Source organism: Hyaena hyaena, unplaced genomic scaffold, assembly GCF_003009895.1.
Source record: "Hyaena hyaena isolate Hyena2069 unplaced genomic scaffold, ASM300989v1 scaffold_101, whole genome shotgun sequence".
NCBI lineage: Eukaryota > Metazoa > Chordata > Mammalia > Carnivora > Hyaenidae > Hyaena > Hyaena hyaena.
The window spans coordinates 808985-823716 of record NW_024080733.1 but is presented as its reverse complement, the minus strand read 5'-3'; the positions used below and the strand labels follow the sequence as shown (position 1 = coordinate 823716).

General features: G+C 56.5%; 1 protein-coding gene across 5 annotated transcripts in view; it reads right to left on the bottom strand.

Annotated features, from left to right (window-relative positions):
• Nucleotides 1–14732, bottom strand: part of COBL (cordon-bleu WH2 repeat protein) — a 223593-nt gene that overhangs the window by 3471 nt on the left and 205390 nt on the right. For all 5 annotated transcript variants that reach the window (XM_039235694.1, XM_039235693.1, XM_039235696.1 and 2 more), the window contains 4 exons: nucleotides 5653–5750; nucleotides 1990–3791; nucleotides 1163–1282; nucleotides 356–598 (listed from right to left, as the gene is read on the bottom strand). In XM_039235694.1, coding sequence (XP_039091625.1) covers nucleotides 356–598; nucleotides 1163–1282; nucleotides 1990–3791; nucleotides 5653–5750 — 2263 coding nt within the window. The remainder of the gene's footprint in view (nucleotides 1–355; nucleotides 599–1162; nucleotides 1283–1989; nucleotides 3792–5652; nucleotides 5751–14732) is intronic.

Genomic DNA, 14732 nt, shown 5'->3' with positions numbered 1-14732 from the left:
GGGAGGGGGGAGGGAAGGGGGGAGGGAGGAAAGGGGGGAGAAATGGTGCGCACAGCCCCAGTCCAGGCCGAGGGCCCTGAGTGTGCCCGGGGCTCCCTACAGGACACACCAGAGATGCCCGCCTGGCCGGTCCCTGGACCACAGTCAGAGCGCGTGGTGCGGCCCCCGAGTGTGGGGCACCGCGTGTCCCCAGGGGCGCGTCTGCGGGCGACCCCCACCCGGTGAAGGCCGTGTCCCTCCCTCGGGTCGGGGAAGGGGACGGGGCCTCAGCCATCGTCACTACGGCCATCTTGCTGCGCGCGGCCCGTGGTGACCCGCCCGCCAGGCCGAGCGCGCACAGGGCCCCCCACGTCACCTTTCTGAGCCGTGCGGCCCCCGTGCCCGAGCGGATGGCGTCCATCAAGGCCTGCCGGGCCTCGGCCGGGTCGCTGGGGCCGCACGCGGGCGCGGAGGGCGCCTGGGAGGCCGGAGGGGGCGGGGGCGGCAGGCCGGCCGGGGGCCGAGCCCCGAGGTCGCCCAGCGCCCGCCGCTCGGGTCCGCGCGCCGACAGCTCTGCGTCGCGGAAGCTTCGCAGCTCCTCAGAGGCCAAGGAGGACACCTGAACAACGAGAAGGGCCGATGACAGGGTCCCAGGGGGCCTGTGGGGGGGGGCGCGTGCTGCCTTGGCCGAGGGGGTGTGCGGCCCCCCCCACGAGGTCCCCAGCCAGCGACCACCCGGGACAGCCTTCCGGGGCCCCCCTCGGTGGGCGGGGACAGCCCCGACCAGGCGACCAGCTGTCGGGGAGGCTGCGTGCCTCACTCGGTGGGTGATACACCCACGGCTGTGCCTCGGACTCCGGGGCACGTCCCGCCCCTACACCGCAGCCCACCTTGGCTCCCAGGGCTGTGATTCGGGCCAAAGCACCTGCGGCCCCGCTGGGGGCGGGGGAGCCCCGGGGACGCCTGTCCCAGGCGGGCAGGTGGGAGGCACCTGGGCTCCTGGGCGCTCGGCCTCGCCCATGCAGGGGGCTGCCCCTCAACGCCAGCCTCCGAGGGTGCTGGGCTGCCCGCTCGGATGGTGGCTTAGCACACACCTAGCAAACGGGAGGGCCGCCCTGGGCGCCAGGGTCGCTGGGGGGCGCGGGGGTATGAAGCCATCGGGCCACCGAGGCTGTCGTCTTACCTTCCGCAGGCTGCGCGCACCGCTGTGGCCTCGGATGGCCGCCAGCAGTGCGGACCGCTCGCCCTCCGCCTCCCTGCACGACAGCTTGCTTGGCCCTCCCTCCGACGTGTGCCCTGCAATCTGGAACGTTCACACCATCAGCGCGTTTGATCGGAGAAAGGCAATGTGTGGGGAGGCATGGGGTGGTGGCCGCTTCGGGTCGTGTGCCTCCTGATACCGGCTTGGCTTTCCGGGAGCTGATAGGTGCTTTGAAGCTTTGCAGACCCAAACGAGGACCCAGGGGTCCCCGCTAGCTGGCAGTGTGACTGCGGGCCAGCCCACCTGACCTCACTGCGCCTCCGTTTCCTCCCCTGTGAAATGGACAAGATAGCTCCCAAAGGCGAGTGCTGGTGCTAAGTGCCTGGATACGCAAGGGCGTGTGTGTGTGTGTCCTAAACTCCATTCCTGCTGTGACTGAACAATGACAGGTGACACCGCTAACAGTACAGGAGTGACCGGCGGCAGCCGCCCCTTACTCGAGGACACGTCAGAGATGAGCTGTGCCCACCCCTCCGCTCCCCTGGGCCCAGGCACGGACACCCCACTGTCCACATCTTGCCCCAGGGGAGTCAGGCTCTGCAAGGCTGTTGGGACAACCTCAAACCCATCAGCTCCCGTCCCTCATGGTTCTAAATGCCCTGCAGTCAGGGAGATGCAGCTCCCGGTGGGAAGGAGATGAGACCCCAGCATCCACCTCCCTCGTTCTTATGCTCACCCCGCCCCTCCTCCCATGCCACCCAAGAATCTAGGGATGCCTGTACCCCCCAGGCAGGCACCTGCCCATTCACCTTGCGAAGCCTGTCCTTCCCACCCGCCGAGTGGATGGCTTCCATCAGGGCGCTGTGCAGGGAGGTGTCCTTTGGTGCCGGTCTCTGAACAACAGGTCGGAATTTCTTCTTCGGCCCAAAGATGCTGGGAGGCAGGGCACCGCTGGCCTCATGCGCATCTGTGCACAACGGGCTGGGCTTCTCCTGTCCTAGGGGCTCCAGTCCGGCGTGGCCGCTGGTACCGGAGCCCCTCGGAGAGTGAGGAGGCTTGCTGGGGCCGGGGACCCACCTGGAGCCATTCACCAGGGTCCTGGCAGGAGTCGGATCATCTCCCGAGCGGGCGGGCGGGGGGTCGGTGCTGTCCAGAGCGCACTTGGGGACGGACGCTGAGCTGGCCCTGTGGCTCTGCTTTCCACTGAAGCTACAGATCTGTCCCATAGAAATGGGGCGTGCGGCCGTGACAGGCGGGATGCAGGGACTTCTGTGGACGGTGGCCGCGCAGTCCTGAGCAGACAGCTTTCCATCAGGGCTGCCGACCGGCCCCTGGGGCGGGGCTCCTTCCGCCGATGCTTCCCGCCGGTCAGTATGGACGCGGGTCTCTGGGAGCGGGCTGGGGGCTGGGCCTTCTCTCCCAGCGGGAGGCCGTCCAGCCAGCTCTGGTGCTGGGCCTTCACAGGTCTCCTCGGCCCGGGCTTTCTGGGGCCCCATCCGCTTGGCAATGGCAGAGGCCACGTACTGACTGGATGTTCTCCTCTGTGGCTTGAGGAACAGGACCTCTGTGGCATTGGCTGCTGGCACGTTCACGTGACGAGTGGCCGCCATGGGTGGCCGGCTTCTCCCCTCCTCTTCGCGTCTCCTTTCTTCCTGGTGGGCAGACTGCAGCGGGGGCGATGGCGCCTTGGGGTCCGGGACGGTGGGCTCTGCCCCGCGTCTGCTTTCCCGAGGCTGTGGCTTCACTGGCGTGGTGGGAGCCGGGGTCCTGTTGGTTGAGCGCTCCGTGGGCTGGCCAGAGGGCTTCTCTAGAGAGCCAGACCTCCAGAACTCCTTGACTTTTCCAAGGGGTTGGGTTTCCGCGTCAAAAGCGGGGGATGCTGGGGCCACGCTCCTGCCCCCGTTTGCATGGGGACTCACCAGATTCCCTAGCTCATCGATCTTAATGGCACCTGTTGACAGCGATACTCCTCTGTCGTAACACCTCATCTCTGATTTCGGGGGGACGATTTTGTACGTGGTGAGGCCGTATTTCAGCCCGTAACTTCCCCCTGGGTTGTGGCCCCGTCGGTACCACGATGGCGGGGCTGAGCCACTGTCCTCAGCCTTCCCTTCCTTTTCCCTCGCTGGCTGTGAGCTCGCTCTCTTGCTGGCCTGTGTCGGCCCACTGAGAGCAGAGCCGGGCCCCTCACCGCTCTCCTTTACACGTGGGTTGTGCGTGGGAAAGTCCGCAGAGGTCGCCTTGGGCTCCATTTTATCCAGGCTTCCGTCTTCACAAGGGTTGGGCGAGGCGGCTTTGATTGCTTTCCCGAGGTCATGGGCATGAGCTGCCGAGTCGGGCACGTCTGCTCTCGTCTCCCGCTGCCGGTCGTTCCCCGCCTCCTTTCGCAGCAGGTGGCCTCCCTGGCCGGCCCCGCCGCCCAGGTCAAAAGAACCGGCATTGTTGTTTGTATTGGAGAACAGCCCTGAGTCCACAGGATCGTCCAGGACCTCGCCTATGAACGTTACTGGGATCGCGTCCGCGTCGCTGTCGGGGACGCTGGCATCTGACGTACAGCACCCGGACACTCCGTTCACCAAGCCGGTGCCGTCTTCATCGCCCTCCTCCAGTCCTGCAGAGAAGGACAAACACAAGTCACAGACTGGCATCGCTGGGGACGATTCCCAAGCCAGTCGCTCAGTGTGATCATACCCGGGCTTTGGTCTTCCCAAGGTTATTTTCGTGTATGTTATTTACGTGCATTTAAAAAATCTTTTCCCTTTGTTTATTTTTGAGAGAGAGACAGACTGTGAGGGGGGAGGGGCAGAGAGAGAGGGAGACAAAGAATCTGAAGCAGGCTCCAGGCTCCAAGCTGTCAGCACAGAGCCTGACGGGGGGGCTCGAATGCAGGAACCGCGAGATCCTCACCTGAGCCTGTCAGTCGCTTAACCGCCTGAGCCCCCCAAGTGCCCTTATTTACATGTGTTTTCAAGTGTCACTCTGATTTGCAATCTACTCATGCCCGGGGCCCGAGTCTCAATGCTGCTGGCTCGACACGGGAGACTGTTGGCACATGCGTGGTGTCTCCAGGTAAAGCATTCAGGGACAATGTTTCGCCACCATCCTTCACTTAGAAATAGATCTGTAGGGGTGCCTGGGTGGCTTAGTCGGTCAAGTGTCCGACTTTCGCTTAGGTCATGATCTCGTGGTTCGTGGGTTCGAGCCCCATGTCGGGCTCTGTGCTGTCAGCTCAGAGCCTGGAGCCTGTTTCAGTCTGTGACTCCCTCTCTCTCTGACCCTCCCCTGCTCACGCTGTCTCTCTCTCTCCTAGAAATAAATTTAAAAAAAAAGAAAAGAAATAGATCTGTAAACCTGAGCCCTTTGGAAACATGGTCTCAGCATGGAACATGAAGGGTAACTGGGGTTTTGGCCTTCAACTTGCTCTGTTTTGGGAAATGATGTGCTTATGCCTTCATTTAAGAGGCAGACGACTGAGCCTGGGGCACCTCAGAATTAGCCCTAAAGGATTCAGCGGATCATGCGATCAGAGCCCGAGGGAGGCGGGATAAACAATTTTGCTCTGCCCACCACATCTTCTGAGGACTGAAAAGCGAGTAGACCAAACTACTGATCAGCTCTCCCGTCTGTTTCCTTCTGGTTTTTGTTTTGTTTTAAGACCCGGCCGGTATCTCATTTCTAGATTACTTTCACTGTTTGCCTTTGTCTGTAAGATCGCCCAGTCGTCTACCAGGATCCCACATGTCTGCTGTGGCCTCACTGAATCATCGCCCCCTCTATATCTGTGGAAGAGCAGATGCCCCACCAGAAATGGGTTCATGGTCAGGGCCATGCCTCCTGAATTTTCCTTCAAGAAATGCCATACAGCAGTGAGCAAAGGGTTGGGGGCCTTTGGGAGCCTGTTCACCTGTGTCACCCACTGCTTCTCAAACTCATTTGGGCATCGGGGAACTTTCCCTTTTATTTTTAAATATTTATTTTATCTTTGAGAGAGAGAAAGAGGCAGAGACAGAGCATGAGCAGGGGAGGGGCAGAGAGAGAGAGAGAGAGAGAGAGAGAAAATATGAAGCAGGCTCCAGGCTCTGAGCTGTCAGCACAGAGCCCAACGTGGGACTCGAACCCACAAACCCCGAGATCACGACCTGAGCCAAAGTCAGACGCTTAACCGACTGAGCCCCCAGGCACCCCTCTTCTCTGAATGTGTGCAAACAGAATGCTTTCTGATGTGCAAAATCAGTGTCTTCCAGAGGGATTTTAAGCTGCTATTTAGATGTCTACCCGGTGCGGTTCGCCGCCCCGATCGATGTGCTCTGCAGAGCTGTGCTCGCCCAATCGCCTCACCTCCAGGATCTCTTCAGACAGCCCAGGGTCCTCCTGCACACCTCTCCCTCAAGGAGCTACAAGCCTGGCCAGAAAAAATATCCCCCGGGGTCTCCTGCCACATGACGCAATAGCAAAGCAGGGCCCGCTCTCACCTTCCAGGTCCTCATCAAGTTCCTCCAGGGTTTTCTGGAACTGTCCGGTGATAAACAGGTCTTCGTCCCCTCCGGAGGCTGGCGAGGCTTCCTCAGGTCTGGAGAAGACCAGAGAGAGAGGGAGGGCATTCATTTCTCTCATTATTGCTTTACTCTTATCTGGAAATATCTGAGGAAGGCACAATGCAAGGCCAAGTTCATGCAGTTCCGTATTCACGGGGCTCTGGGGCCCTGGGAGCTGCTGGGACACAGACAGTGTGTGTGTTTGTGTGTGTGTGTGTGTGTGTGTGCACATGTGCAAGCGGTGGCAACAAGTGCAATGGCAGGGACGGCTGGGACGGTGATAACAGTCCTTGCCCCCTTGCCCCCACGACTGGAGAAAGCACCTACCAGGGAGGGCAGCCCCCGTCCCTCTGTGTCCCATGTGCAGCCTGAACACGCGAGAACCCAGACGCAGGGCTTGGGCACACATTCTCATACTATAAACCTCACAGGCAATGTATAAGGCAGGTAGTCTTACCATCGCCGGTCACATAGGAGACCATGCGCCGAATGACTGATGGATCTGCCCAAGGTCACATGGGCTCTACACCAGGGGGAGGGCTGGAGAGGACCAGCCATGCCCAGTGTCCAGGGGCACAATGTGGCCCCTGCCACCTGGACATCTAGGAAGGTGACAAGCTGCCCGCCGAGCGGAGCCAGATCTCGCCTTATTTGCGTCACTGAGACAACAGCATCCACGAGACGGCTGTGGCCGAGACCCTTTCAAAGCAAGCTTTTGCAAGGGCTCTTGTCTCTTGTTCTCGCTGCGCGGGCCACAGAGACATCTGGGCGGCAATTGTCTATCTTCAGTGAAAGCTGAAGGTCTTTTCCGCTGATTGTGAATACTGAGGACCAATTTCCGTCACTGCTAATCAGGCCCGGATAATGGTGCCTGGGGTACGCTTTCACGGTCCTCACTTACGCAGCGAAGTTTGTGTTCTGATAAATGAGTCTTTCTTCCTTGGTGACTGGGTCCTTCTGGGAGCCAGGAAACGGCTTCTAGATTGGTCTCAGCTAATGTCCCCTGACAAGCCAGACAAAAGGGGCCAGTTGGAGATGTGTGTGCATGTGGGCCAATTAGTAAGGACCGTAAGGGGCACAAGGCTCTCTTTACTCCTGCTGTTGCTGGGGCTTTAATTGAATGCATTTTCTTTTCTTTTCTTCGGAATGCATTATCTTAAAGTTTGGATTTCTCTTCATTTTGGATGCTTAAAGCCCAGCTAAACAAAATTAGATAGGTGCTTTTCCTTCGGAGTCCTTGCTTTGACTTCAGAGTATGCTAAGCCACGTCGCTTTATGAGAACAGAATGGAATTCCTAAGAATTCAAAATGAATTTAAAATGAAAATCCCCAAAATGCTATTCTGTAAACGTTAGACTAGGAAAAACGTCACGACAAGCTGAGGAAGTGCACTGGGGCTAAGACTCTCACACTTGCTGCTTCTAGGAAGCAAATGGGAACACACATCGAGAGATAAAAATGTCGCTTTAACTTGGTAAGAACTTTGGTTCACTGGCCTCTGGTAATTTGTCTTAAGGAAACAATCCACTAGATAGAAAAATGTGAACACAACGTTTGTCGAATTTAGGTGAAGAATTCCAAAATCTCCAGCCATCGGGGTTTGCCTAAAACACTGCATGTTGATTTCAAAGGACACTAAAATCAGTCAATAGAATGAATCCAAACTCTGTGGACACACCGATCGATGATTAAGCCAGAGACGCCGTGTGAAGAAATCAAGACATGCACACAGGATGACTGTGATGATGTAAGACTGGCACCTGCCCATGGCGCCTGGGCGGCTGTTGGCTAAACATCTGGCTCTTGATCTCGGCTCAGGTCATGATCTCATGGTTTGTGAGTTCGAGCCCCACGTTGGGCTCTGTGCTGACAGCGTGGGCCCTGCCTGGGATTCTCTCTCTCTTCTCTCTCTCTCCCTCCCCCACTTGTACTCTCTCACTCTCTTAAAATAAATAAATAAACATTTAAAAAAATTTTAAAAAAATAACACATCCCCACCAGCAAGGGAAGTAAAATTTAGTCAGTCACTGCCACCCACTGTGATTTGTTGAAATGAATGAATTACAGTGAAGGCTTTATCCTTTTTGTCTTGAATTATGCTGATTTGGGTACAAAGCAGCTTGAAATGTTGGGCAATTTTTTAAATGGCTAAATTTAAAATCATCCCTTTGGGTCCTTTTTGATCATGAAGAGAACTCTTTTGGCAAAGTAGATTACATTTTTGCTATATGGTGCACGATACTCACAGTACATTGTGTTTACAATTTTGTTTTATTTTTATTTTATTACTGTTACTTTTTATTTTCTTTTGAGAGAGAGAGCATAAGCAGGGGAGAGAGAGAGGTGGGGAGAGAGAGAGAGAATCCCAAGCAGGCTCCATGCTCAGTGTGGAGCCCGAGGTGGGGCTCGATCTCACGACCCTGGGATCATGACCCAAGCAGAAATCAAAAAGTCGGATGCTCAACCGACTGAGCCACCCAGGCGTCCCTACAATTTTATTTTGTTAAGAGCATTGAACAATCCCTGTGAGTAGCTATTAGCCTGATGACCGTAATGGGGCAGCCGGGACCAGGCCTGCGTGTGAGCTCACCATCTTCCTCCCACCCAGGCTGCGGCCGGAACTGCCCCCACCAAACTTCATCAGGAGCCAAGCCCCGAGGTCGCAGGGCTCCCCTTCAGCTATTCCTGCCCCTCCGCAGTCTAAGCTGTCTTGCTGACGTCTGGGACACTCCCTCAGCCCCATTCCCTGTGCCTGCTTCTGCTCCCCTGTGCCTGCATCACCGGCACCACGCAGGTGTCCCCTAGGTGGGGTCAGTCACTCCGTCCCTGCTCTGCGGACACAGCCCGGGTCCACCTCTGCTCGCCTGGCACCTCGCGTGGTCCTCCAACCAGATCCTCCAACGTGGGCCTGGTGCCTTGGGGCCCTGCCTGCCCATGGGGACAGAGCAGACATGGGACAGGAGCCACCAGCCTGGGAGGGAGGGCCCACCCATGGTCCTGGCTGGGCTGTTGCTCCCGAGGCGGCTGAGCCCCTGGAGGCCGCTTTGCTCATGCAGCTGGCTCCTGTCGTGATGCAATGTGGCGGGGGGGGGGGGGGGGGGGGGGGGGGGGGGGGGGGGGGGGGGCAGTTGGCGCTGAGCTCTGGGCCCTGAGCTCCTTATGCATGGATTATCTGGCAAAAGCCAAGTCTATGTCAATGTATCTATCTTGTTTTCCAATGTAATATTTTCTAAGGAAGAGATATCCCTATATCCACTTCTCTCTCCCCCACCCCCATCTACTTGCTTCCAAAGGGTTAGTAATAGCTTGTAACTCTTGCTCTGTGCCTGCAAAAACCAGTTCAAAGCGCTCCGTCCCCTGGCGTGGAGGTCGGCAATCTGCGGGCTTAGCGGGAGAGCCCGACAATGTGTCCCCGGAGTGGACAGCTGGCCACGGGCGTCAGCCTCTTTGTGGCGGAAAGTAACCGTGCCCAAGTGTCCCTCTCCTCCGCACCTTCCCGCCCCACCCCTGACACACACCCCAGTCTTCAGCTAGGCATCTTGACGGCAGTCTGTTCTGGCCCAGGACCAAGAAAACGAATAGCAAACACACACAGCGTAGGCGTTCTGATACCAGCTTGCACCTGCAGGGTAAACATCACCAGCAGCGTTTTCTCACACGGAGCGTGGCCGCCGTGAGCACAGTTTGCAGGTCACTGGTGCGTAAGACTCAAGGGACAAAGGGTTGGCAAGGGTGGGGGGCGGAGGGGGTGGAGCAAGGGCATCAGGGTGCAGAACCCCCCACCAGGTGGGGCCTCAGGCTGGTCAGTGAAATGACCAGCAGAGGTGATCACGTCAGATCAGCCCTTGGAAAAACAGGGTTGGGTTTTTTGTTTTTATTTTATGGGAGATACAGTAAAAGAACATGCAGGCTGATTCTGAGCCCTTCGGGCAGGGGAAGCCATGTCTCTTTTCCATGTGGCTAAAAGAGCTTCTTTAAGTAATTTATCCAATGGCAGGATTAAAAAAGGAAAAAAAAAAGTCCGAGGGGAAAAAAAAATGTCCCTTTCAGGTTGTGATTCAATTGGCTGATAACGCAAATGGACCTGTGCATTTTCAGACACTCGATACACCAAAGGCAAGAAGCTTGGGAAAACGCACAGTTGAGGACGGTCATGGGTGAACTTCCCACCCCCTTTCCAAGTGCTCCTGGGTTGACAAAGCTTCAGGCTTCTAGAACCACAGTGTCCCCCAGGAATGGAAGAGGAGCCACACGTCACTTAAAATCTCAAATCTTGTAAAAAAAAAAAAAAATCTCATTGTCATGTTAAACAACGGTAAGAAGACCGAGGTGAGATGAATTAAGTACTTCACCTTCGCTGTTAATACACCTGAATTAGTATAACTTGATGTTATCCAATACTAAACCCACATCATCATCATCATCATCATCATCATCATCAGGGAATTAATAGGAAACGCTCCTTTCTTCACACCAACGTCTGTGCATTCTGGTCTGCGTTTGGCTCAGCCGCTCGGCAAGAGATCAGCAGCAAAACGAGGCCAGAGCTTCTGTTCAGAGCAGCAAAGCACAGCTCTGAAATGGCTGCAGTGGTTTTTATTTCTTTTTTAAAATGTTTATTTATTTATTTTGAGAGAAAGCGAAAAAGCAGGAGAACAGGATGGGCAGACAGAAAGAGAGGGAGAGAGAGAATTCCAAGCAGGCTCTGAGCTGTCAGCGCAGAGCCTGATGCAGGGCTCAAACTCACGAACCATGAGATCATGACCTGAGCCAAAAAGCAAGAGTCAGACTGAGCCATCCAGGTGCCCCTAGAATGGCTTTTTTAAAAAAGTTTTAAATGTTTGTTTATTTTTGAGAGAGAGAGAGAGAGACCAAGTGTGAGTAGGGGAGGGGCAGAGAGAGGGAGACACAGAATCTGAAGCAGCTCCAGGCTCCGAACTGTCAGCATAGAGCCTGACACGGGACTCGAGCCCACGAACATGAGATCATGACCTGAGCCAAAGTCGGATGTTTAACCGACTGAGCCACCCAGGTACCCCCTCGCCCTCGCCCTTCCCCTTGGAGTGGCTTTTAAATGCTCCTTTGCAAAAATGTAGTTACAAAGTGTCCAGGTTCTAGGAGGTGCTCAGAGTTTCCAAGTGCTCTTGGCGATCACAAAATTCTAGGGTTCCAGAAGGTGTGAGAGGCTTCGAGCACCGCTGGTCACAGAGTTCCTGTGGTTACAGAGTCCAGGGGCCCCAGGGGGCACCGGCCAGTGGAAAGGCAGGACCCCATCCCTTCCAGCCCCTCCCCTGCCCCTCAGTTCTGAGATGAGACCAGACGCGCACACCCTCCGGGCCCAGCAGTGTCTCACTGCTCATGTCCTCATGCCCACCACTGGCTGTTGAGTGGGGCTGAGATGGCCTTGGGGACAGCCAGGCAGAGGGCGGGGGATGAGGGCTGACAGGAGCCAAGACAGGGAGGTTCCCGTGTCCTGAAGGAGCTGCACCTTCTGTCTTCTGTGGCTCCAGCCCCGCTCTCAGTGTGGCCCCATCATTGATGAACACGGCCTGAAACCCACATATCCGGCCTCTCGCCTACTCCACTGCTGAGCTGATGTTCCCAAAAGACACCGCAGAATTCCGCATCCCACGCGTTGACACTCAGATAGGTTCAATGTCTGATCACCGCAAGGTGGCCTTTGGGATTTAAGGCTTCAGAAATAATACAAGTCCGGGGCACCTGGGGGACTCAGTCAGTTGCGTGTCTGACTGACTTCGGCTCATTCGTGAGTTCAAGCCTTGCACTGAGCTCGCTGCTGTCAGCACAGAGCCTGCTTCGGATCCTCTGTGCCCCTCTCTCTGCCCCTTCCCTGCCTGTGCGTGCGCACTCTCTCTCTCAAAAATAAATTAAAAAATAAATAAAGAAATCAAAGAAATAATACAAGTTCCATTGTGATGTCCCCCAGGTAGGTAGGAGGCAAAGTTCTCTCTGTTTTTCCCCTTTATCTACATACTAATATATATACACATATAAATACACACACACACACACACACACACATCACGCATATACATATGTAGTTTCTTATCAAACATGCTATCAGGTTTAAAGAGGCAGATGATCAGAGCCAGATACAGGGTGTAAGGATTCCCCAACAAACCAAATTTCTATTCTTCCTCAAGCAGGTGCAAATAATAACTAAAATAGCAACAATAATAATACCAGCCATTGCTTTTTGAAGGCTCCAAATATCTCAGACACTATTCCTTTTTTTAAGTGTATTTATTTTTGAGGGACAGTGAGCAAGAATGGGGGGCCAGAGAAAGAGAGAGCGAGAGAGCAAGAGCGAGCAAGAGAGAGAGAGAATCCCAAGCAGGCTCTGCACTGTCAGCATGGAGCCCCATATGGGGCTCGAACTCACTAACTTTGAGATCCTGACCTGAGCAGAAACCAATCGTCAGATGCTTAACGGATGAAGCCCCCCAGGCGCCCCGTCAGGCACTGTTCTTGTCTGTCTACAGGTACTAAAGAGACTGATGTGAGGTCAAGTCACTGCCCCAGGGGCAGACACGACCTCAGGCAGCCTGGCCCTGCAGGGTTTACTCTTCCTGGGGAGTTGTTCTTTAAGCGTTGCCCCCAGGCCACATACGAACAGCTTCTGGGAGAAGCTGTTTAAGCAAATGTAGGTCCCCGGGGGGCGTGACTCCTGCCTGGGGCAGAGCTGCGCCGGAGGCCACTCCTAGGGGTCCCCCTAAAAAGGAGCGATCATCCTTGTGCATCTGTGTTGATCCTGTGGGCTGAATTCTTCCTCGTGGAACCTGTTTCTTGGCTGTGCTAGGGTTAGAGGAAAATGCTAGGAAAGTGATGTCCACGTTCGCAATGAAAGGTTATATTTGGGTCCAACGACACCGACTTGATGGAAAACGTCGTGTCTGCAGACCACAGCGCACAAAAGGTATTCCGAGGATTGCCAAGCACTCACACTGGCTCTTTTTACAAAACTGGTATTTAGTCTCAAGGCTCTTCCATTGAAAACCTTGGCTCCAAGGCCCTTAGGCAGAGCCTGGCCCACGGTTCTGCCTCTAAACCAGCTGCAGGGAGGAGCCTTTGCCGCTGGACCGAATACTTCCAGAAGGATGCTTTCAGCTGAGGCCAGGCCAGCAGGAGCCCACTAGGAAACTGCACTTGGCCTGCAGCTTGCCAGCAGGGGACCCGAGGAGTCCCAGCGAGGACTTTGCTGGCGACAGGGTGCAGAGAAAAGAGAAATGTCCAAGCGGATGAGAACTCTGACTCCGCAGGCCTTACAAACTCTGGTCTTCTCACAAAGGGTCCTGCGCTGTTCCCAACAGCTCCCGGTGATTCCCGGTGATTCCCGGTGAATACCTGTCTTACCGGGGACTGGCCCCAGGGCGCACACACTGCAGGCTGAGGATGTCTGAGACCTGGGGGGAGGCGTGATGGCCTCAGAAGCGCCCCCTCCATCCTCAGCCCCTGGGGCGCCTGGGTGGCTCAGGCTGTTAAGCATCTGACTTCCGCTCAGGTCATGACCTCACGGTTGTGAGTTCAAGCCCCGCGTCGGCCTCCAAGTTGAAGCAAGGAACCTCCTTGGGATTCTCTCTCTGCCTCTCCCCACTCATTCTTTCTCTCTCTGCTCTTCCCCTGCTTATTCTCTCTCTTTCTCTGTCCCCTCCCCTGCTTATTCTCTCTCTCTGGCCCTCCCCTGCTCATTCTCTCTGCCTCTCCCCACTCATTCTTTCTCTCTCTCTTTCTGGACCTACGCTGCTCATTCTCTCTCTCTCTTTCTCTGCCCCTTCCCCCACTCATTCTCTCTCTGGCCCTCCCCTGCTCACTCTCTCTGCCTCTCCCCTGCTTATTCTCTCTTTCTGTCTCTGTCCCTACCCTGCTCATTCTCTCTCTCTTTCTCTCTCTCTCTCAAAATAAACATGAAAAGAAGGAACCCCCGGCCCCACCGCCCCAGTGCTGGGGAGACCAGCCCCGCCAGTCACAGCAGAGGTGCCTTCTGCGTTGCCCTGGCCTCCAAGGCCTGGCACTCGGAGGCCGGCCGGCCTCGCTGTCCCACCGCGCCCTGGATCGCCACCGCACTGGCCACGCAGGAAGCACGTCCTCTCCCACCTGCAGAAACGACGCACCAGAATCGCGCAGGCCAGGGCCAGGGGGCCGGCGGACCAGGGACCGGCAGCAGGCACGGCAGCAGGGGCACCGTCTCCGCAGAGGCCGCGAGACGAGAAGTGCCGAGGGCTGAGTGCGGGCCCGTGCCAGGCCTGGCACTGCCCGGCCTCCCCTGGGTGTGCGGGTGCCAGAAACCGTCGTGTCTTCCTTACCGTTGTCCAACGTGCTGTCCCCGTCCCCACCAGGGGCCCGAGCTCAAGGCGGCCCCGTCGACGCCGGCAGGTGCTGCTCTCACTCGACTGCAGCTTGACCCTGGGCTCCAGCCCCCAGCCGGGGTTCCCGTCTCACGGAACTGGGCCACCAGCTGCTCTGGACCCCCCGGAATCGTCCTGCTGCCTCCTGGCTCGCCCGCCGGCTGCACACTTGACCTCTGACCCTGTCCCTGTGAGCCCCCCTGAGTCCAGCCTCAACCCCGCCTTTCCCCCTCCAGCCTCCTGGGGGGCTCAGGCTCTCAGCACAGGCCATTGCCAACGGACCACAGAGCTCCCCCTGGATCACACGGCGTCCATCCGGAGACATGAATTCTCTCCGCGTCCACACGACCGAGGGAGTACTTCACCGAACCCGCGCCGGCGGTGGCAGGCACAGATCGGCATTTCAAAAACGGTGTTTTATCAGAGCGTTATTTCACGGACACTGGGAGGCAGACCAGGGAGGGGGCATTTAAACAGGTTGCCTTCCTGCAGAATTTGTAAGACTTTCGCGTTTCACGAAGGGGAGGCTAGAAGGGCTCCCCTGCACTTATCTGCGAGGAGGTATTTCCCAGAGCAACACCCAAGGGACTACACGGATGTTCCAAAGCCCGAAAATCAGCGAGCACAGGAGGAAGGGCCAGTGTTCCCGTT